The sequence below is a fragment of the Bombus vosnesenskii genome, unplaced genomic scaffold (genome assembly GCF_011952255.1).
Source record: "Bombus vosnesenskii isolate JDL3184/JDL3185 unplaced genomic scaffold, Bvos_JDL3184-5_v1.1 scf7180000013355, whole genome shotgun sequence".
NCBI lineage: Eukaryota > Metazoa > Arthropoda > Insecta > Hymenoptera > Apidae > Bombus > Bombus vosnesenskii.
Window position 1 is genome coordinate 1,659,399 of NW_022882990.1, and position 26,497 is coordinate 1,685,895.

At 29.9% G+C, this 26,497-nt stretch overlaps 1 protein-coding gene across 1 annotated transcript in view; it reads right to left on the reverse strand.

Moving 5' to 3' along the window:
- LOC117237037 (tyrosine kinase receptor Cad96Ca-like) overlaps positions 1–24,026 on the reverse strand; it is a 63,277-nt gene extending 39,251 nt beyond the window's left edge. Inside the window, exon 1 of the mRNA XM_033500623.1 lies at positions 23,505–24,026. Coding sequence (XP_033356514.1) covers positions 23,505–23,742 — 238 coding nt within the window. The 5' untranslated portion in view covers positions 23,743–24,026. The remainder of the gene's footprint in view (positions 1–23,504) is intronic.
- Between the last annotated feature and the right edge of the window lie 2,471 nt (positions 24,027–26,497).

The following is a 26,497-nucleotide window of genomic DNA, read 5'->3' on the forward strand; positions in this document are numbered from 1 at the left end:
TAGAAATTATATGTAACATTGATTAATAAAAAATTAATGTACAAAATATTGAATAAAACTTTGACAATATTCGACTCTCATTATACTCTCAATTCATTTATATTATTTCAATTATATAACAAACTAATGAGTGCAATAGAATAAAGTGGAAAAGAGAGGAGATAGACATATAAGAAGAGAAATAGACATGAGAGATGTAAACCCGAAAGTTCGTCCAAAGTCGAAAGGCACGAACTAAGCAATAATAAATAAAATAAAAATATAACAAACTAATAACAATTTTTATTTAAATATAAAATAAAATATTAATTTTATTGACAAAGTTCAACGATATAATTTTTATCAATATGAAGTTTATTATAAAAGGAAACTTTTATTCATGATTTAAATATTAAAAGACAATTCTAAAACTTCCTAATATTAGTAGAATTAATCTATATACTTCGATCTATCGCTTCAATGTATACTTAAATATTGGAAATAAACTAAAAATATAAATAAGCTAGTATAAAAAAATAGATATGTAAATATATAATATATATTCTCATGCGCTACAATTATCCACCTTTTAGGACTAACGATCGCCAGTAGGTAATACCGTTTCTTAAACCGTCGACCATGAATTAATGCTCAGTAAACGTCGATGTTGTTACGAAGCCTGCTAATTGAATCATTAGATACACGTATCATTATCTTACTCTTCTATCTTATCTCCTCTATCTTTCCATCACGAAAGAAAAAGAAAAAGATAGGGGAAATTTCGCATATTTTCACGTTGGATTCCGCCATGCAATTTACTAAAGTGATTCCTTGCCGATAACTGGAAAATCAATCACTTGTAAGACATTATAGGCGCTATTGAATTATAGGATTTATAGGTTAGGATAATCAGAAGTCAGCCGTACCGATCATTCTTTGCTATAAATTAAACTTCTTGCTTTGAAACAAAAAGGTGTTAGTTCTTGATTTTGATTTTGATGTTTGAGAACGGAGGATTCTGTTCGCTTTATACGACGACTGATAGATTTTGTATATAATTTCACCATTTTGTTTTATCACATATTACACTAGTCGAAATAATTACAGAATTCTGTTAATTTATTTTATTCATTAGCTTAAAGTTAATTTTTATCACAGTATTATGGCTGATGCAATAAAATCGTTCATACTAGTACTAACAATCTTTTAATTGTTGCTTCTAATTATACTATGACTAAAAGTTTGTCTTATACTTCATAGAAAATAACTATATTATTTAAAAATAATTATACGAACAAATACTATGTGTTTTTAAAAATTGAATTCAATAATTGCGTATTTATTAGTATATCTTATTATAAAAATGTGTGTGTAATATATATAATGTTCAAAAATTTCCTTTTAATTATCGTCAATTATCCTTTGCTATGGTCTTTATTTTAAAAAAAGCTATCACCTAAGAGAATTGCTTGTACGCAAATTTTCAATGTCCGTTGTACTCATGAAAAAATTAATGCAGATACATAACTCGTACTTTATATTTCGATGACATTAATTTTTGCTTAAATTATATCACTCTATGATATGTTCAAATATATTTTAAACATCTGTAATTTTATAGTTATACAATAGCTTTTTAATTATATATTAATTATATATGTGGCAAAAATTCCAACGATGAAACAGATCAATATATCACATTATATACATTAGTATCTCTCAAATATACAATTTCATGTGTATCACACAATAAAGATAATATATATTATGGAATTTTTCTATTAACTTAAAAGATCAAGGTAGGCCAGTTTCATTGAAACTTGAATTGAAGTCAGATAATCGATAGTTTTAGATCGATAGTTAATATAAACAACAGTTTATTTACATTAATCATACGCTAAAAATATATTATATTGCAGGTTTTAAATTGCGATAAATTTTAAGAATACTCATTTATTTTTTAATAAAAGTCTTGTACAAATGTACAGCAATGTAATAATGAAAAATACTGTTTTTGGAGTAATGAGCGCAATTAGATTGTGGATTTTTGCGCGAATTCACAAGAGATGGACTGTAAGAATAAATTTGTTTCATTCTGTAAGTATCGTAATAAGAAATTCATTTTAGATATCTTATACGTATTAACTTATTGTAAATAAACAGCCATGTCACTGCGCCACGCCAGAAAAATTACTGAAAATTCTCAACGCGAGAATTGATTGTAATTTCAACAAATAAATAAAAAAAAAAGATATCTTATACAGGGTGGTGGGTAACCGGTGGTACAAGCGGAAAGGGGGTGATTCTACGCGAAAAAAGAAGTCGAAAATATAGAATAAAAGTTTTTTTTTTAATTTTTCCATCGAGACAACGATCTACAGTGAGATCCGTTATAACGTACCGCACGCGTACCGAGCGAAAATTCAAAATCGATTTTCTCGAAAACAAAGCCTCAAACGAAAATTTTTTGTTCTATATTTTCGACTTCTTTTTTCGCCTAGAATCACCCCCTTTCCGCTTGTACCACCAGTTACCAATCACCCTGTATATTTTTGCATACCATGTATACTCTGCGCGTTTCTGCACACTTAAATTTCTCATAAATGTATAAAAATCCGTAATTTAATCATAACAGACTGCACGTCGTCTATAAAGAACATTTATGTCCAGAATATTCAACACTCGTGGTGTTAATATTGTCGTTTTATAGATTCTATAGTAAAATTAATCCATATAATACACATAATTCATTAACAATTAACAACTTCATCTTTTTTTCTTCACCTCCACGTAATAGTTACAATCTTCCATTAACAAAAGAAAGAAAAAGACAAAAAAGGGAGACAAAATGCGAAAAACAGGAAGGCATAAAAAAAAGAAAACTTGATCGAGCATAAAGGTTGATTGGACGGCATGGCGGCGTCTGGTCAACGAGCAGGCCGAACAAGACGGAGAAAGTGGGACGATGAAAGTGCGACCAAACGGGTGGACTGACATTGTCTGTGTGCATGAACGATGTGGCCGGCGTGGAATCATGGCTTTTTCACTGGTATTAGAAATGCAGGGTCTACTTGTTCGCTTGTCTATTCTCTCGAGTCAGGTGTCGTGTACGAATCGAGATCATTAGCGAAACTGTCAATCGATCCGTTCCACTTATTTAATTGCGGACCAAGAAAATGTTCTAGCGGCGTTTCCTGAAACTGGACATTTGTTTCCTTCCTGGCACACTTTCATTTGTGTTGATGAATTTAATAGAAACTGAGGTTAACATAGGTGATATTTTTCTGTTTTATATATACGATAGTATACAAAAGTTTTCAGACAGATTTCTCTTTGCATTTATTCCAAAACTGTTATCTAAAAGAATATCTAAAAGAATCGCCAATATTAAGTACCTATATCGATATTAATATTAAAGGTGTGCCACGTGAAAGCATATATTAATAACATTAATGTACTTATGTATTACCTGGTTATGTAAATTTCAAATCCACAAAAAATTTATTTCGATTTTTAGTCTCTAATTCTGGTTTCCAATACATTCATTAAATTACTTTTTGTTATTATTCGTTAATTAATTATTACTTATTGTCATAAATAAATAAGTAGTCCAAGTTTTTATTTATGAAGACACAGATATCATTTCATCTCGAAATGTTATGTTGTACGTTTCATGCGAGAAAAGATAGTACTTGACATCACCTACTCCATAAATGATACACCATTAGATAAATGAGAAACAACAACTGATTTAGGGATTACTTTTTCCTCATTGTCATTTACCAGCCATCTTAACCATACAAAAAGCAACGCCTTAAAATCACTGGGTCTCATTACTAGGCACGCCACAGATTTTAAAAACCCTCTCACCTTTAAACTACTTTACTCGTCTCTAATTGTATCATACGCATTTCAAATATGGAATCCGAATTCAATCGAATTACATCAAATCGCTTGAAAATATGCAACGCAGATTTCTAACAAATGACGCCTCCAAGATTAATAAATCGATACCCAAAAATTTCCATAATATAAAAATATTCTTATCGCTTTGAATATGTTCTTGAATAACGCAGAACCATAGCGAACCCGGTATTCCCATGAGATGATTCCCATTAGAAGGAGGCAACTTTTTCATGTCGCTCCATACCGAACTAACTTCAATAATCCCGATTATATTAATAGATCGTTTCACGGATCTGCAACCTCCTTCCAGACACCCATAATATATCAGATGAAATTGTAAAAATGGTTACTTATATTTAGTGTTTATTCTTCTTTATATCAGCTCTTACACTCACGTATCCGATACCAAAGACCTTATGCCCGTTAAATAAATGAATAAATAAAATTTTCAAATTGATAAAAATAAATAGATGCTGTTTAGAAACAAATGAAAAGACGATACACAATATTAAATTATCTACAAGTCTTTTGTCTTTTATCTACAGGTATCTTCATAAGTATATTGCTAAATAATTTCTACATAATATTTAATTATTTATTGAATTTCTTCATTGAAAATATAGTTGAAACATACTTATCTGTTGCAGCAATTACGGTTGCAGGTCTTAAAAGTGAGTCATACAGAATGGTTAGATCGGTAAATAAGTAATGTGAGACGCAACAGGATCTGAAAGTGAGCTATTCGGTTTCCATCTTTCGCTCGGACACTGCAAAACTATACCGGCGATGGTTTCTCATTTCTGCATAAAATTTCACCGCAAGCCATCGAAAGATTTTTAGAACACGATCGCAAAATGAATCACGAATTCAGCAAAATGAATATAGAAATCCTACACACTTTTACTGTATTGATGAGAAATTCCAACAAGTATATTATAAATAATTAGCAATAAGAGACCATACAATACTGCAGAATTTTAATATACTATATACAGATAATTCAGAAAAAATTGAATACCTACACAAAATTTTAATATATTGTATCTACATGTTATAAAAAATTATGTTTAATGAATCGTATATTATATTGACATTGCTTACTATTGTTAATTTAATCCAATATTAATATAATAATCTAAATATCCTACTAGCATATTTCTTAGTCAACTCGAAGCTAAAAATTATTCAATGGTGTGGACTAATTGTAGCCTTCACAGATATAAGTATTAAATATGGCTTAGCATCTAATATTCACATAATAGAGATGCAACTGAATAAATTAAACCTAAAAACAAAGGATTCTTGGATAATAAATTATTAAACTTAGGACATCGGTAAGCTAATAGATATATGTAAACACACGAATTAATTTGTCTTTTCAAGAATTGGGTTCACCAAATAAAAATTAGAATTCAAAGTATTACTTAATACTATAATAACAAAAATTAAATTCTTTTCCAAAATTTATAATGCTCAATTTATAATTACAAATGAATATAATTTATTTATAATGATTTGTGTGATATTAAACAATCAATAAAGAAACTGTCCATTCTTATAAAATAAAAAACGCTATGCAATAATACAATAAAATAATTTGAAATCCTTAACGAAATCTAGGTATTAGACTATAACATTTATCATGCGGAATTGGAATATAACATTTTTATCTTGCTTTTATACATTATTTTACATTATGTATCTTTGTATCCTGTTAAAAGCCATAGTAAAGCCATATTTGAAAAGGGCATAGAGAATTCTGTTTACATCACAAAATAAATGCCCGGGGAGGAAGATGCTTCGCTCAAAACGAAAGGAACCATAATTTTTAATATCGTTTCATTATCTATGACTGTCTCACAACGTATAATAATTTTATCGTATCGTTTGAATTTGTGCTATGACGGAAAGAAGAAGGCAGAGAAACTGTTAATTAGAGGCTGGTGTTTCGAAACGATCGATTTCGTGGGATCGACCAAGGTCGTAACGTCAATAAGGAACGTGTTACCTTCCGGAAGTGGATACATTGGAGGCTTATGGGGAATCGAAAGAGGCCGTGCGAGCCTTTTTTCTCTGCTTTTTACCTTTTGCTCATTTAACGACTACAGGGAACTGAATCGGAGAACTTTCACTTCGGTGAGGTCATCGTCGGTCCTTAAATATTCCTTAGCATGACGCTTCACTTTCATGCACGGCGACACGCACGAAAAATTCATTTAGAGACGAATTATACGAATTCTTTTATTTAATGTGCAAATGTTTGGCGAAAGAAATATTTTTTTTGACATATTTTTTTCCTCCTTATAAGTAATTGCGATAGTTTATGTTTTTCCTTCACTTGCTCCAAGTTGTTTTACAATCGCGAAAGAGAAAGTACAGATCAAACTGTTATAAATTTTACGTCAAATAAATCTAGAATAAGCGACATTTGTGGCTGACAGTTTTAAAATGTATGTGCAAATATTTGTACTAAATTAATTGTCAGGGAGATAAAAAATTAGTATTTCAGCAAGAATATTAACAGTGTTAATTTTTATGAATAAAATACATGTAAAACATGAATTTTGCAATTCAGGAATATATAATATTTTTCGCAACTTTTAGAATACTGATAATAGCTCATTCCTAGAATCATGAAATTGAATATCCTAACTTTTAAATTGTTTCGCTTTTCATATTTCATTTCAAAACGGTATAGAGGTATGTACGTTTAAAAGAATTATATTCTCATTATGTATTCTGTAAAACAATATGAAACGCATAATCATCATCGTTTCCTTAAATTAAATTGGATTTAGACTAGTACGTTCTTCTCTCTCTCCTACTTTTTCAAAGGCTTCAAGCTGTATACTATGGTAATTTTTACTTCAATAAATTATTCAATTAACATTTATGCATTTTGTATTATTATAATTAAATAATTTTGTGAACGTAATATGTCAAATAATAAATGAGATTTGTGTCCCATTTAAAGCAACTGAAATAAGAAAAGGCTTGTGAAATTTTAACTTGTTCGCACTCATAAAACCGCGAAACATATATTTATGCCAGAATATAATGTTACAAGGCACATATAGTTACTTCAAGACCCGTTCAAGGCAATCTGATGAAAAGATTTCAAGGTTTTATACTGCCGATCACCGAAGGTATTGCTTCTTAATTCTCTTTTTCGGTTAAAACATCTCCATGAAAATAAACATTCCTTTCTCACATAATTTCTGGATTACTTAAATTCATATTAATTTCATACTCGAACTAAAATATTTACTATGCAGTATATTTGTTTTTACATGATTTTTGTAACATATTTGTTTTTCTATAGCTTTTAAAATATATTTATCGCTATAACTTTACAAATCGAATACTTTCTTGCTTATAGCGTGCACGAAAAAAATGAATGAGAAGTTGCTGGAATAACTGAACGGTCTAGGAGTGGAGAGGCAACTAGAGGAGGGGATAGAGATGTTGAAGGCGAGACGAAATGCCAAAGTGCGCAATAGACGAGGATATACGAGAGGGAAATTGCCAAGAAGAGGAAGTAAGAAGACAAACACAGGAAAGGGCGAGGGAAAGGCAATCGAACAAGGAGAACGGCTCAAATATTCGAACAGCATAATGGCTCTTTTGTTTGGATATTTTATAGATTGTTAGAGTATTATTAGACTTATACTGTGTATTATATTCGAAAACATTGAAATGTACGGATAGTGCAACAAATAGCTTACTATAATACTTTCTCGCTTATATTTGAATCAAATTAATTTAAATCAAATTATATTACAAAACAATATGCCTTATAATTATTAACATTTAATTGAATAATAAAGTAAGATTAGGTATTAGGTTCATTGTAAACTTAATTTTGTAGCATAATTAATAATTTGTATAAATTAATTTATTTTTAAGTTTTAATTAATACGTTGCGTTACGAATTGATTTTACTTATATGCAAAGGCAATACAAAGGCATAAGTCTTGACTCAGAATGTACTGACAAGGAATGAGGCGTCGATCAATAGACTCGGTTGATAATAGTCAGCCTTATGGTCAGACGTCGCGACTGATTCGCGAATATTTAACTCTAAAAGTACGTATTCATTTGATAGAAAAATTATTACGAATTGACATTTGTATCTGAGAATAACTGTCTATAACTGTGATTCAACTATTACAGAGTGTCCGTTTTGTAATTTACTCTCAAGTGGATACAAAGTAATATCACTATTAAAGATCTACGTCTGACATACGAAACAGTTCCGAATCTTGAGAGTAGCTATTCAGGAATAACAGACAATAGTTTTAGTTTTATGATATTGCTGCGAAGAACATTGTTATTTTTTAAAAGTCTACTAAACATATCCGGATATTAATAAATGATTAAATGATATTAATAATTCTTTTGTAAGAACAGCAAAGAGAATTTCGAAATGAAGATGACTTTTTTAAATGTAGCATTACATATATCTTCTTATCCAAAATATGTTAAGTTCCTTAAAATAGGCATTAATAAATTAAAGATTTTTAAATTTCTAGCTTATACCTAATTTCATCTGAAAGTTTTTATACGTTAAACGTTTGTATTATTTTAAAACTTTTTGAAAATCCGGTAAATACGAAGCCATTTTATATTGATATGTAAGTATAAGTGATTATATAATAATGATGTATATAAACTTTTGTAACTAATTGTGTTTGTAAAGTATACATCTATATACAGGGTGGTTGGTAACTGGTGGTACAAGCGCAAAGGGGGTGATTCTACGCGAAAAAAGAAGTCGACAGTAGAGAATAAAAAATTTTTTTTTATTTTTCCATCGAGACAACGATCTACAGTGAGATCCATTATAACGAGACGTGATAAAGTGCACGCATACCGAGCGAAAATTCAAAATCGATTTTCTCGAAAACAAAGCCTCGAACGAAAAATTTTTATTCTATATTTTCGACTTCTTTTTTCGCGTAGAATCGCCCCCTTCCCGCTTGTACCATCAGTTACCAACAACCCTGTATATAATCAACAGACTGCGGATTTTATGTAAATTTATATTTTTATGAAGACAATTAAAAACATTGGACTCGTGCGAAAATTTGTTTCACTTACTAAATATTATAATGATTATTATACTTTATACACTTTTATTTTATTTTATACATTTTTTGAATATTATATACCTACATTCTGCATTTAAGATGCATTTTTGCATAACATCTATGCATAAACTTCCACAGTCTAGGAATTAATTATTTACGTTATGATTCATCTACATTGTATCATATGTGTTAATAATGTTTTATTTAATATGTAAATGCGTTATATAGAAATCAATTATGTGCTACACGAAGCTTCATGGAAACTGTATAAAACAAGCCTGAATTATTGCACGCACAACGAAGTATGCATCTTTCTCAGAGACATGAATGCTGACACAAGAATGAACCTTTTTAGTGAATTGTAACGTGTAACAGGTTTTCATTTCAGACGAAGATAGTTATTATATGATTATAATTTTCACATACATAAACAAAAATTTGTTTTTAATATTACCTAAATACTATTCTGATACTATTAATTTGTTAATAATTTTTAATAATTTAAAAATGCTATACTCACTATAATCAAGAGAAAACCGCTACCTAATTAAATTATAATTTTGTAACGTTCATATCTTAGTATAATTTTTTTTTAGTAATAACATAACGCATAAAATGTTAAATTGTTTAGTGTTTAATTTTTATTTCACAATAATGCGTTACATTATCTACTACTAGTTTTATTCTACCTTTTATCTACAATTATATGAATAATACAAATTCTTTAGTTTCAAAAAAGGCACATTAATTACAGATTAAAATGATATGGAAAATTGTATGATAAATATATCTTCCATTTCTCATGGGATACAATTTCTAATTATATAAATATAATTAGTGAAGTATCGATGATTTGCTAACATAAAAAGTATCACCTGAAAAAGCAAAGGATAATGGAACATTTTTTGTTTCATTTAATAATTGATGTTGAATTTTTACATAAACGAAAATGAAGTGTTTTCTATGATAAATCTAATATGTGAACTTTAATGTAACAGAAAACTGAAACTTTTCGCTATTTTCTTCAGAAATATGTCTTCATGTTTCAGAACTAATAACAATGATTTTAACATTCTAATACAACGAACAATTAAAAAATATATGCGTAGAAGTGTATTCATTAAAATTCCTCTCAAACATCAATTAGATTCGCAGAAATACCGCTACTTTTTATATATGTAAGTAAGTAAGGTAAGTAAGTAAATATATGCTACTAACTGTTCTTTTATTCTTCACGAATCGTCTTATCTCAAGAATAACATAAAAGTTGATCGTCATACATAATTAATAATAACTTTGTAAATTATTTCGGTAAAAAAAAGGAGATCTTCTAAAAAGTACAAAAAGTTCATAAAACCATTATTTTTAGTCAAAAAATGTATTGAAAAATAGGCTTTTATAATTAAACAAATATATTTTCGTCATCTTTAGGTGTTACATTTTAAGAAATATCTATTATAGAAGCATTATTTATGTTGATTGAAGTGGAAAAATTTACAAATAATATAGCGAAATATTATTTATGATGATTAGATATATCATTTAACGACAACACTGAAGGAAAAATGAACATTTGAGTGCTTCACAAAAGAACTGTTTGTTCATATTTATACACATTTTGGACTTCTCCTTTTATAACAGAACAGAAATTTTTCCAATTTCGTTCGTGTTTACGATATTTAAAATTATTGGAGCATTTACTGTACTATTATTATTGTGACGTTGATTATTGCGATATTTAGACAATATTATTATCAACAATATATTCAATCGTTATAATTATAATCAACAATCATTATAAGTATAATTTAAATATACTAACTATTTGTTTCATTTGGATCTCGCGGCCAAGAAATAAACCTGAATTACATGTATAATACAGTATACCTACTTGATGTATCCAATGAACTCACACTTACTCATCTCTCAGTCTCTGATCCTCACGCATCCATTTACATCTAAACTTATTGCCATTTAAATCTACATCTGTAACTAACGATCACGAAAGAATCTATTATTGGCACGGCATTATCACTACAATTTCCTTTTGACATCGTTGTTATTTTCTCTCTCTCACTTCTTCCTCTCTTAATTGAGCTACTCTTCTTAAGCAATCTATCATGGCCTTCGCGTTTCGTATTTCATTCAGTGCCAGCTCAGTTATTTCTATGTAAATGCAATGTTCCAGCAGATGTTTTAGTATGCCTATGTTCAATTCACATACGCCGCGTAGCCTATCTTTCTCTTCTCTTCATAAATTGCTATCTTCCTCTCGGTTTCCGCATTTCGCTCTGGCTAATAAATTTTGGCTTGCTCTTTCTCCCCTTCCTTTCAAGTAGTTCAGCTTGTCTACATATTCTATGTATAATTAGATGTATATACATACATGTATTTTTATATATTGCAATTCTTTCATAAAAGGATAAGGACTTTAGAGTGACGGAGTAAAAGATTATTTAATCCATTTGCAAATAGATAATGTAACAAAGCTTGTAATATTAATTAAGTATATGTTTCACATAAAAAGAACGATCGTTGATATTTTTTAAAGAAAGTCAAAGAAATGTATTATACGATTTAATAGAATAGTGTATTATTTTCTTATTGATCATATTGATGTTCGTTACATTATATTTTGAGCGCGATCTCCCCGATTTCAATGATCTTGAAATACGTTGTCAAGGTCATCATAATGAACAACTTTTTCCTATACATGTTACTGCCACTCGGTTTTAGTTTCCGAAATGTAGGCAAAAATATTTTTGACGCTGTATATTCAACGATATGTAGCATTTGGGTTAGATTTAAATTAAATTCAAATTAATTTTAAGTTATATTTGTCAACATTTACCATTATCGATGCTATGCTACTGGTGGTACAAGCGGAAAGGGGCTGATTCTATGTGAAAAAAGAAGTCGAAAACATAGAATAAAAATTTAAAAAAATTTTTTTTTTTAATTTTTCCATCGAGACAACGATCTACAGTGAGATCCGTTATAACGTACCGTACGCGTACCGAGCGAAAATTTAAAGTCGATTTTTTCGAAAACAGAGCCTCAAACGAAAAATTTTTATTCTATATTTTCGACTTCTTTTTTCGCGTAGAATCACCCCGTTTCCGCTGGTACCACCTGTTACCAACAACCCTGTATAACTGGAAATATTTATGCCAATATATTGAAAAACGCAGTTATTCGATTGTGAAAATTATGTCGTCGGTAAATCTAAATAAACAGTTTCAACGAAAACTTCGTTCATAACAGTATATGCGAAACTGTAAGAAATGCCTTCGAAAATTTTACTTCATCATCGCACGCGTTGCTTGTTCACTCCACTCGCTCGTAAAAATCCAGTCCAACCTGATACCAACCTCACCAGTGAGCGGAGCATGTAAGCAAGGAATTTTGAAGAAAATACTGTTTTGGTCAAAAATCGGACCACCTTTGCTCGTATGTGAAATTGATAATCTACTGATAATGCTACTACATAGATTTTTATAAGCGAGTGGAGAAAACAAGTAACGTGTGGGATGTTAAAATAAAATTTTCGAAGACGTTTCTTGCAGCCTCGTATAAGCAATTGTTAAGGAGGTTTTCGGTGAAGCTGTTTATCTAAATTCGTAAAACATAATACAAAGAAGAAGAGTTCGATAGTTCGATAGATGTAAATAGATCGCTAAGTGGTTAACGAAACGATCAACGTGTCAGCTACGCTTGTACTGTGTCACAGATTTACACATATGGGCAGAATTTACTGTAATGGTACCGACGGTTTTTCCCCGTCATCTCGAGAACTAAGACCGAGTGGTAGTTACACGTATAAGAAAAAGTTGTTCAGAATGATGACCTTGACAACATATTTCAAGGTCACTGAAATCGGTGAGGTCGCTCCTGTTCCAAATAATTACCGTTACATTTATCCAGAAGACAGAAACTGTATATAACAGTACAAATAAAATATTGGCACAGAATAGCTTTAAGGAAAGCTTTTGTATCCTACGCAACTTATTTAATTTTCCTGAAAAATATAGTTTCTAACGTTATAAATGTTGTATCCTAATTTTATCGTTCCTAAAACGATCTTAAAATCAATGTTCGTATCGGTTTTGCAATAATTGAAATGTTATATTTTCTTTGAGATAGTTCGCACATATTATTTACTTTTATTCTATATCTACTCAACGATAATAAATTATGGTACGATATACTTAAACTTTAAATTTGAAAACTATATCCTACAAAGAATCGTATGTTTTACAAATTTATATCGTATTTTAGAAGAAAATTTGGTTTATGTCAGTATGTTCTTCGTTCCTCAATGTATAGTAATACTCAACAATTTTCATAAACATTAAGTGATGAAAATCTGTTCGAAAACGTAATGAGGTTCTTCAAGCATAACGTGTATTTCGACCAGGCCTTCTGCAGGCAAGCGATTATCGGTGAAGGTTGGATGCGAGTTCTTGTTTGGTGTCTGGCGACCCGATTATGTGGCCGGCTGTTTTAAACGTTAATTCATCTGGCGAGTAGCCGAGTCGTCCGCCGCTTTATTTTGTCATACGGCTTCGTTGAACATTTTTTCGCTTGAATTCCTTACGTTGAAAAAAGCCATCACGGCCGTGCTTGCTCGTCTTCATTCGCGAAGGAAAACCGTTGCAACAAGTAGCAGAAAAAGTGTGGAAAAATCGTTCCCGGAACACATTCCTGGATTACCGATTAAAGTACGAGTTTGCGGGTTACCAGTCATGCGTTCTTTTGGTTTAGCAAACGGGTACTCGTTTATCCACGATACACAACCGATGATTCTTTTATTAAGAAATCTCTAAGAAGTTTTTCAAATACTTGAGATTTTCTTGGTACAATAGAAGACAAAAGACTTTTAAGGTATAGTTTAGTGTGCTAAACATATATTGACGTAAAAGAAAAATCTCTGGAGTCTGATAGAAATTGTCTTTTTCTTTACCTTTCTCCTTATCTTTTCAATTTTTCAAAGCTTAAAAATTTTAATGACTTATAAACTTTTGAATGTAAGAATGTGTGATGTGCAACAGTGGAATTTTATATTTCTATGGAAGTGGAAATGAAAATTTTATATTTCTATAATTATATATAGAAATATATATAATTATTTATACAAATTTCTAGGAATATTCCTCTTCTTATAATAAAATAATGAAGAAAACTTTTTCTAAATGAATGTGTGCAGAATAAAGGATTATTTTCTACTATGTATTTTAAAAAATATAGCTGTGATAATATTTAACATCTTTAGAGTACATTATAAACTTTTAAGAATATACAATAGGTACTTATAGTATCACGTAATGCACGTTTAAAGCAATGCTATTTCTTACATGCATTTAATACGTAAATAAAACTTATTAATATGTTGTTACTCTTTCTGTGATACATCGATACGATCATAAGAATTAAAATTGAAAGTGATAATTAAACTACAAAATTATTTATACAAAATAATATTTTATTCAAACAGAATAAGAATATCTATACATACTTAGTCATATAGATATGTTACAAATTTATTCGAAACTGCGATTCTATTCAGATCGTATCTTAAATAAGTTATTAACTAAACGATAAATGTATTTATTTTCGATAAAACCGATCTCTATTTAGTGCGTTATATGTCCTTTACAGAAAGCAATTCTGCAATGCGTTTCTACTATGAATAACTGATAAAAAAACAAATTCAGTTCTGGAAAAATTAACGTTCATTCTTACTTTCCTATACTCTAACACGACATTTTTCACAGAACAATTCACAAAAAAATGAATTCCAATTATCTTTTTGTCGAACAAAGAGAATCTTAAGCAACATGAACAAGTAGAAGAAACGAAAACAGGAAAGAAATCGGGAGACAGAAAAATGCCCGAAGCTGTAAGAAACACGTCTAAACAGGAAACACGTGCAGTTCAAAGCAACAATGAAAAAAGGTAGGCAAGCGTGCGAAGTAAACGATGAGAAAGAACGCACGCCTGTACGTAGCAAGCGAAATAAACTTCCCTAATGCGTTCTTTTAACGAAGAGCACCGTTGCCATACGACATAAAATCGCGTCAAGAATATCCTACACTGCAAAGACATACAGTGACTCACGAGACTATACGAGTATAGGAAAGCTTTATACAGGGTGGTTGGTAACTGGTGGTACAAGCGGAAAGAGGGTGATTCTACGCGAAAAAAGAAGTCGAAAATATAGAATAACAATTTTTCGTTCGAGGCTTTGTTTTCGAGAAAATCGACTTTGAATTTTCGCTCGGTACGCGTACACTTTATCACGTCTCGTTACAACGGATCTCACTGTAGATCGTTGTCTCGATGGAAAAATTAAAACAAAAAAATTAAAAAAAGGATCTTTTATTCTATATTTTCGACTTATACACCCTGTATAATATATTATGGGTATGTATTAAAATATTTTGAAATTTTGTTAACATTATAATGAGGCACAACTGGCACGATTATATTAATAAAATTTGAAACTAATATGAAAATGTAGAACAACAGTATGTTTATTGCAAACATACAATTAGTAAACGATTAGTAGGTATGAAGCATGAATTGACATCTTAAACATAATAAATAAATGTTAATAAATGTCAAAGACGGTCTTATAGAATATTGAGTTACTTACACTAAGTATCCTGTTTCTTTTAATATATACATTTTCAGATTTGTTTCACACTTTATTAATATAATCTCAAAAAATATTGTATAACATATAACATATTCATAAAAAATTTCTGCAGGTGTTTAAATACTTCCACTTCCATATCAAAGTATCTTAACACGTGTGATAAACTTATATAAGAAATCAATTGGTTCATTGCTCCATTAAGAATCAAGGAGTAACTTAACGTATAAAAATTACGTAAATATTATTTCAAAGCATAAATAAAAGAAGTTCTCATTTTTCTACAAATATTCCATGTCGAGATAAATTACAAAAGCTTGTTACATAAATCGGAAGTAGAAGAAGAATTTCTATATTCAATTTAAAAATCCGTTCTCTTTGTATTTCGTATCTTTACTATAACTTGTAATAAAATAAAACTTTAAATGATCTACATTTGTATAACATTTTTGCTTGGTTATAGGACAAAACTTGGCTGTTACATGTTGGGACACCCTTTATTCGTCTATCTATTAACGCAAACTCAGAACGTGTAAATTGGATAGCTGCACGTTTATCCAACGATCTCTGCATTTGTGACATCAATCGCATCTCAACCTACATCAAAGATAAGACATCAACCCCGAGCTTCGGACTCCTTTGGACACATCACCACCTTATCCTTAATCCACATCATAACCTACACCGAGCCCCTTAACATCCTCAAACCAAAACGTATATAAACCGAGACTTCACCCAGCTCGGGCAGTTCTTGTTCTAGTCGCTGTTCTTGTACAACCCCCTTTTTACGGTTCAGTTATTGCAAGTCAGTCCGATACCTGGGCATGACCCTGGACAGGAGACTAACGTGGAAGAAACACATCTCAGGTAAAACGAAGCAACTAAAGGACAAACTAAAAAAACTCTATTGGCTCACGGGCCGACGCTCCAAACTAAACATACAGAATAAAATTACCCTCTACAAGACCGTAATAAAACCTGTCTGGACCTACGGAATCCAACTATGGGGAACAGCAAGTAACTCCAACATCGAAATACTACAACGCTTCCAATCGAAAACGCTAAGATCCTTAATAGACGCACCTTGGTATGTTACCAACGAAACCATCCATCGCGACCTCAAGATACCCACAGTCAAAGAGGAAATAGCAAAATACAGCGACAGATATAGCAAAAGAGTCAACAAACACCGAAACCCCCTAATCACTGGACTACTTGACACGACGGACCAGATTCGCAGGCTGAAGAGGCACTACCCGCTAGACCTAAACGCTAGATTCATTTAGTTATCCAAACTAAGCATATGCACTTACTTATAATACTTATAAATTATACCTATCTATAATAAGTATTAACTTATTGTAAATAAACAGCCATGTCACTGCGCCACGTCAGAAAAATTACTGAAAATTCTCAACGCGAGAATTGATTGTAATTTCAACAAATAAATAAAAAAAAAAAGTTATTGCAAGTGCTAAAATTATAATAAAGTTCGATGAGAGAAAATTAATAGTTGGGTTACGACTCAGCTTTCTTTTCTCTTACAACCCAAGTATCAATTTTACGTGACACATTCTTCGACTACCTCGAGTCGTGCATCTTGGCAATCATGTCGCAACTGTTATCGGTTATCGACTAAGTAGCTGTTCTTTCTTTCACGGGCATAAGTACATACATAGTCTGTACCTTCAACCTCAGTCTCACGAAAGAGTGGGTTAAAAGAATTCTAGGTGCAAGTCTCTTTCACAAGTTGCGACAACGACTTTCTATTTAACTCTGTTCGGAAACGTTGGGTTTCGTTTTAGATAACGAGATTGATATTTGGAGAATTTCAATGCTAACATTGAGCTTCAAGCTTCTTTTTCTTTAACTAATAAACGAGAAAAGAAATTATTCCTTAAAAATTTTCGGCGTATTTGTAGCATTAGTATATAAATTGTATCAAAATGTATAAATTAATAAGTAAATATGTAAAAGCAATATTTACTATTTTATTACCTAGTTAACAGACTATAAACCTATATTATCTATTAGGAGAAAATATTTAATAATAATAATCAATATATTTCTTTCTCCACGATAACTTTGATCTACTCACTGATTTTAAATATGTATCAGTTTAGAAAAACATTTTTTATCTAATTCATAGTTTGGAAATTAAACAATCAATAAAATTCTAATAGCGAGGTAGTTCCATAATCTTTGATAAGCATGTACATCGATTTTATTATTGCATATTAGTTTTTAAAAGACAATTTGATCATCATAATGTTTAATTATAACTACAATGTTCATAAAAAACAATGTTCTTACGGTTTCATTGTTTTTATGGTATATTGTTATTCTTTTTCATCTATAATCGTGTGGCAAAATTACATCTTATCAAAGTTAAACAAATATCTTTTTAAACGGTTTTGTACAGTATGCAGATAATTGTGACAGTATGAACGTAAATACTGCAATATATTCCAATAAAATTCTAATAAAGTGAAGTAAAATTCAATAGGAAAGCTTGATGGAACAATTATTTTCCTACAAATAAAATAAGTAGACGATTACTTATGTATGTAATGTACGTAATATACTTATACATAATTGTACATATGTCTAAACGATATTGGTATGAATTACCAAACCCTTTCGACTAATAATATGATCTACTTCTAAAATTCAATCTAAAATCTAATTTTATTTATAGCTTCTTCAAATGCAAAATTATTTTATACGTATCTTTCATTTACTGAGTCTCTTAATTAGTAATGAAATATCTATTTTATAATAGAAATATGTCAAACTGAATATTACAAATAATAATATCATATTAGCAATACGAAACTAAGTTAAGCGATATTTGTGGTCTTTTTTTACTATTAATAGACACTTGTTGCAAGACATAAATATACTTGCAAAAAAGACTGCAATTTTTTCACTTGTTAAGAAACATTTTAACACATTATAAGTTGATAAAATTTTTATAAATCATGATAAAATTAAACAAAAAGCTGTATCTTTTTCGTTAGTATTTTATAGTTCTTAAACAACATACAATAAAAATTTGTAAATAAACAGAATGTTCATCGGTATATATTTCTTAGAAATATCAATTATTCGTATTACAGGAAACTAAAAAGATATTCACAGATATAGGATGAACTTGAAATTACCGTTCATTATACCAAAAATAATTTCGTGAGAATTCCACTCCCTTGATACTTCACTTTTATAATTACGGATCAGAGCACAAATTCTTAATTTATACAACTTTGACACGTTTCTCCTTTCATTGTATGGATGCCGTTGCTCTATTGTATAGTCGAACCAACCACCGTTACTTTTTACAGTAATGAACATTATTATAAGCATTCTTTTAATGTGTTTTTATACCATGTCACAAATAAATATTCGTCTATCCATCTTTTCCTATTTTCCAATTTGATATTGTTTATATTTCAAATTTTATTTATCTATTTCCTATGATTACACCTGTACTAATTTTTAAAATTCATTAGTTGTTTAACTGTTGTTTACTTTATTTCATATAAGCACATAAACCATCAAAACATAACTTAACATGCCATTAAACGATAATCCATCTATTGAATTCTACGAATTAAATTCGTGTTAATTACGATTATTTGTTCGTGTTTAAAAGTATAGCAATCAAATAAGTAGCTTTTTATAAATCGTAATACAGCAATACAACCACCATTAAATATACACTAAAGATTATTCAACGAATTTGAAACATTCAACTAGAGTGAACTTACACATAACTAAAATACTATACATAACTGTACATTAAACTAAATTTAACTCATAGTAGCTCGAAAGTCCTCGAACGCTTATAGATACGATAACATTTTTATGGATGTAATAATGTGTATTATGTGCGTTATATGAAACTGTTTAGAATTACATTAATACTATAATGAGACATAACTATCATGATTATAGGGGAAGAAAGAAAAATGGGAAAACAAAAGAAAAAGCCGATAAAACAAATTTTTCTTTAAATATGCATGTCTCTAATAATCACGAACAATTCATTTTCCAATCTTCGCGCTTAAAGTTAACGCCCTAAGAAAAAAGACTTCCTTGCGTTAAAAAGACTTCCTTTTTAAAAATCCATGTCTATAACAGTCAATAAAAAAATTCACGCCCAAAATTAATGTTCAAAGAAAGGTAGAGGAAGATCGAGAGCGAATGAAAGAAACAAAGCGATAAAACAAACTGTGAGTAGGATAAATTGGATAAATGTTTTAAGCAACTTTCACCTGTACCCTTCACCAGTCTAAATCACTCGTGCAGACTCGTTCATAAGAGAATCCAACATTGCTAACCAACACTCGCCGTCGTGTCGTGGCTGGAAAATCCGTATTTAAATCTGTAAATCATAGGCTTGGATTCCATGACGTGACGGGTTTGCGCATTCAAATTAATCTGCTTCACGCGTTGCCAATCTCCTTTCTGTCTTATTTAACCGTACCGCAACGCGATCGACACGCTTGATGGCGATTTTTGCGATCACGTTTTTATTTGTAATATCGATGTCAAAGAGAAAGGAATCGTTCGGAGGCTGAATAACAGGCAGAATCTTGTGTCGAAGACGGCAACTTAATGCTATACGAAAGGAATGTCGCGTAGGTGCAACGTGTATACCTGACTAAATACCTTGGAGACTAGATACAATGTTGCATGCAGTTAGAGTATTACAAATTCTATCGACACGAAGAATCTTATCTTTCGATATTGGATCTTTCATGAATAAATAATTTTTAATAGATTTAATGCTTTGCTACAAAATTTATTATATAAAGCAATGCGTATCTGGATAAACAATCTACAGACCAAATATAATGCAGAAAGCAATTGGCATATTGCAAGTTCTATCGATATGAGAAATTTTATCTTTCAATATGATAAGTCTTTCATGCCTAGATACTAAAATCTTAATAAAGTTTATACCTTTCTGTAAAATTTATTATACAAGGCAAATGTAGAAAAACTCAATGTCAATATAAAATTTTCTAAATTTACTTTATAAACTTACGTTATAATCTTACTGTAAAATTTATCATATAAAACAAATTTAATAAAATTCAGTATCTGTATAAAATTGTTTATATTAAATATAGATTCTATCAAACTCTGTTTATTTAATTACGAATTAACTAAATGATAAATATATTTATTTTCGGTAGAATCTTACTCTATGTTTTCTATGTGTATTCTATATTATTATCAATTTATATTATTGCTAGCATTATGTCTTCTTTACAAAACTACCCGAAAAAGTAAATTTGGTTCAATATTTAGATATGTATTAACTCTTTAGTATTTGAGAAGGATTCTACATTTCATTCCAATTGGTTCACATTCTCGATAAACTACTTTCGAAACCTGTTCATGATTTATATGAATTTGTATATTTTCGTAACAAATAACATATCTGTAATGGAATATTTCTAATATATTCATTTATGGTATAAGAAATATATTTTGTGCTAAAACTAAGGAGAATCAAATAAAATAGGATGTAGAATCTACTTCGACATATGACTAGAAAGGAAAATATGAAATGTGGTTTCTAGTGTAAGAGAAAACGTAGTCGTTTTTCTCTTTGGAATAGAACAGTTTTAAAAAATATTTTAAAGTCTTAAAATTTACTTTAATCTTAGAATTTTAGTCCTCGTACGCAAACGGCAGGATGACATAAAATTTATGTTCAAGAATTTCGAGTTTAAGAAAGTAAAAGTATCCAAAATTTTTAAATACTTCGATAATTAAAAAAGAAGCTTATCTTCCAGGAATCATTATTATACAGTAATATAGATTTGTTTCTAGTGTTGAAACTTCATCCCTTTTTACTATTATTATTATTATTTTCATTACGAAGAGTTACATTTTTATAAGATAAAATACAAAAAGATCCGGAGAATCACTAAGCAATTTCACGCGTACACGCCCACAAACTTTCGAAAATTTTCTCGAAAATCAAGACACGAAAGAAAACTTATGTATTTCACAACTTTCGTTCAGCGTTGAAGCAAGAAAGCAAAGAAACTAAACAGAATAAAAAAAAATTAAGAAGAATAGCAAACAAATATAATCATATATCGCGAATATAACTTTCGATAGGACTGAAAGATAGCATTTACATTATCAATCTAATATATCAATGATAAAACAGATAAATATTTTAAAGGATAACGCTTGAAACAAAATATTTGTTAATTAATAAAATTGAACTATTCATATAAAAAATAAGAAAAGAACTAAACATTTGGTTCAAAATTAATCACAGAAGTTCCAACTTTATCTATAGTTAAATATATATAGCGTAAAATCATTTTGACTAAATTCAACGAAGCCAATAATACTTGCTTCATCTTTTTACGAGACATCATCATAAACATCAACGATAAGTTTGTCACAGTTATCATCATAAGATGACAACTCATATTTATTATTTCACAACGTACCAATATTCTATGACACACATTATAATATGCTGTTTCAGGCCACAATATTCCTCGGAACAACAGTTGAGAATTTCTATTATAAGTTGAAAGCTGTAACGAATTTATTGCCAATGGACACATGGCAGCATCCTGTAGAATATGCTTTAAGCATACATATTATCCTGTTTACTATACTTGCCTTAAAAATAGCATAGTATATAACATAGTAACATTTGTAAATGTATTTAATAAATAAAAACAATATTGTCTGTGTAATATGTGTGTGGAATTTTCTGTAGCTAACTAGTCCAATAAAGAATTTAATTCTCTTGTCAAGTGAATTAAATTAATTCTGTTTTTAAATAATTATTTATATACTAATCTTTTTATACTCTTACAACAGTTTATGTATAATATAAATATTACTTTTTTATATTTACTTGTGACGTATATTCATCTTCATTTGTTATTTAAATATTATGTTATTATTGCATTTTAACAATGAAATAGTGCCAAATTAATTCATCTACATATATATCATTTGTTCGTTGAATTTATTCCTCCACATTCTGATTTCGCGCTGGTTTGAAGCGTGCATTGGATGAAGTCTTTCGACGCTTTCTCCGGGATATATTAGAAAGTACAGACTACAAGAGCGTAGCTAAAAAACCACAAATACGATTAAATACCGTAGATTACTGGCACATAAAATAGTTTGCGAAACTTCGAATGATCAATGATGCTTCGCTTTAATGTCACTAAAATACCTAAGCATTCTCGATTTGCTTTGCATATTTAATAACAAATGAATACAATCATTATAATTATGCAAAATGATCTATACTGTTAAAAACCTACCAACTACTGAAGCAAATGTTTTTATTAGAGTATTATGATGATTTTTTGAAATAGTTTCCATAAGATTTATTTTTTGATTATCGACCAAATAATCGAACTTAAGTTAAGCTTCATTAACCTTAAATATTTATCTATTGCAATTCTCAAATTGTATTTGAATCGCGTTATTGTCTTCATAAACAAAAAGAAGTTTAATATTTTAATAAAAGCTCTGGCGAAAACTTGAAATGAAAACTTACATGCATCAATAACGATCATTTCATGTTTTCCTTAAATTTAAGGAATTTGTTAACGATAGAAAAATACGATTGGGTTGAAAATAACTTAAAGAGAGTAACAGAATTAAAGGTGCAAAAATATGTAAAATATCCAATATAAGATAATTCGTTATAATGTTTAATAGATGAAACAAATCTCTAGAAATATGTATATGAAAATACATAAAATATCTAAAGTATATCCATTCACAGTCTACTAATCACAACGCAACTCCTATACTATTTAAAATATATCATCGCGATGAATTACGTAAAATGAGTAGACGTTATTACTTACCAACTCCATTCCACAGGCATAGCGCCGCAATAACGATGGTCAATCTGACAAACATCGCGCTACATTGGTCTACGATACGTGAAATGTCAACGGGACCGCATTCAACTCGCCGATACATGGTTCGATATGCTCGAACCGAGCCACGGTAAACCGAAACACTTTGATAGTTAGTTCCCTCGATGACATTTATCAAATGGTTGCACGACCAATTGCGTCTATACAAACACGCATTTGTCATTTATACAAACGCATTTGTTGTTATTCTTTTTTGCGATGACTTGTCGATTTCTTCATACCTGATGCCGATCACTAGGTACGATGTGGAACATTTGCAAATCCGCGCAATATGCATTCCTCGATTATTTATAACAAACGTTTCCTTCTTTGAAAATCTCGAAACAATTTTTACACATGATTTCTTTTATGTTTTATGAACTTTACACTTGTAACCGCAATACACACACGTTTCTGTGATGAAATTTATGTTACAAATTCGAATCTTTTTAGTTTAATTAATGTAAAGTATTAAAATTTTTTATTTTATTAGTCACATAAGTTGAAAACACCAGCTCAAAAGTTTCACCCAAGTTAGAATCGCCGCGTTAGGTATCTGTCGACCGGTCGGAGCACGCAAAGTAGCCATCGACTTTCTCTCGAGTCGGATAATTAACCGGCACAGGTTTTTAGAACGACTACAGCAAAACACCAATTACGAATGCACTGAATGCAATTGGCAAATCGTCACTGACGTGAATTTCGAAAAACGCTTGGAATCTATCGACCTCGATCGGTGCCGTAATAGGCATCAACGTCGTCTCCAAGCTCATCACGATTCTCGTTCACCTTAACGCGGACAACATTATACTCCTGTCAATCGGTTTCTCGATCACTTTATACTGATTTTAAATTTAAGAAAAGAATTGACAGTTTACTGGTTGGATCATTGACCCAAATTTGGGGAACCGATCTTGCGCATCTTTGAAATGAAATTGTTCGCGTTTAGAGCCTTTCGACTCCGCAATGATGCCGCTCGCGGATCAAACTGACTCTACCTGCGGCGCGACGCGATCTGTTCACGAGTGCCGCGGCAGCCATGCCGATCAAACTGTAAGAACGCATGCCATTGGCGTAGTATCTTGAGAATCGTGTAGTGCACTTTTCCCTCGATAGTTGTTTAGTCAAACAGTTCGATTAATTCTACCTTAGGGAACTATTGTTATCATAAATATTTTAGGGAATATTTAATTTTAATTTCCTATTTATATATAATAATTAAAGTAACTTAAAAAGTAAGACCGTTCATATAACTTAATAAAATAATGTAGTATGCAAATTTAACTTACAAAATAACAAACGTAAAATATCTATATAAATCAAAATTGATCCATTCTTTGTATTCGAAAGGTTAAGATTTATTATTCATTTTATCCCTATTATCCTAGGTTATTTTTAAGTTTGGATAATCTTTAATTAAAAATTACTGCTTTAGAAATATTTTGTAAAATTTAAAATTTATTTCAAATGAAATTAAAAGTTTAATAAGTTACCTTTCTAAGTTGTGAAAATAAATTTTTAGTAGATTGAAATGACAGATAAAATGGTTTATTTGAAACAGTATTAATATTTCTGAAGTATTTAATAAATACTTAAAAAATTTATGACCTATTTCAAACAGACAATTGAATTGAATAATTAATTTATTGAAGAAAACATATTTTTTATTTGTAATGTAAAAAATGTGATTTAAAATTATTAATAAGTTTAATAATTAAATCAATTATTCTATATATACACGTATACTGTAATATACGTACAATGTATATAATATATATATGTATGTATATATATATAAGTTGATAGATAAAGATTTTATTATTTATATATTTTTATATTTATAATTTTACGATTCTTTATATATTTCATTTTAATAAATATGTTCCTATATTTATAATGAGAGTTCCTAACCAATTTAAACGACGCATTAAAGTATTATTTCTAACTAAAAAAAAGATTTAATTTTTATATACTTTATTTATGCGGTATTTATAAAGTGGAAAATTCTATCGATTTCATGAGAAAAATTACAACGAAGTAAATTAAATTTAATTAATACTAAAATTATTAATAAATTTGTCTCTTTTTCCTAAACAGTAATGAAAATTTAAACAATATCTATTGCTTTATATATAGTCTAAAAATTTGTAGATATATAAATGTATAATAGATTCAAAGAAGAAAAATAAAATTTATTCAATTCTACTATAAAAATTGTTTAGCTGTGACCATACCGTAGTTCTGTTTTTAACATATCTTATTAGCACTCACTGCTTTTCACTTCAACTCGAAATTCATTGAAAGACGAGCGATTCACAGAAAGAAAGACAGTCAGTAATTCCTGGAAGTCACCTACCCAGGTAGTTACAGATATAACGCACCAACCAATCACAATTAAATGGGTACTGTTGTATGGGTACTGTTATTGTTGTATGTGTTTACTTTCATTACTTATTTTTTCTTAATATTTTACAATATATTTTAAGAGCTTCACAATTTTTTGTTTAGTCTCATATAATTTAAAATAACATATTTCTATCATATAGAAAAATAGGGTAATATATACGAATGTTAAATATTATATTAAATGGCGTTAACGTTTAAAATGTTGCATAAGTTGTTCACATGCTATATTTTCTGTCACGGATAAACACTGCTTTAATTAAGATTCCGTCCTGCACATGGTAATATAAACTTCTGGTTCAGGGCACTTCTATACTGAAAGCATTGACGAAACCGTCTGTTTTTTGAATCGAAGAAGATCAGATGGAAAGGAAAGAAAGGTGTCGTCCTACGCATGCATGATACGTACATATTACATAGATACTATAAATGTCTCAAAAACGATCATGTAAGCAGGTCTCGACACTCGTGTACTAAAACCTAGAGAAAACCGACCGAAAATTCAATCGTGACTAGTTGCGAAAGATCAACATGGA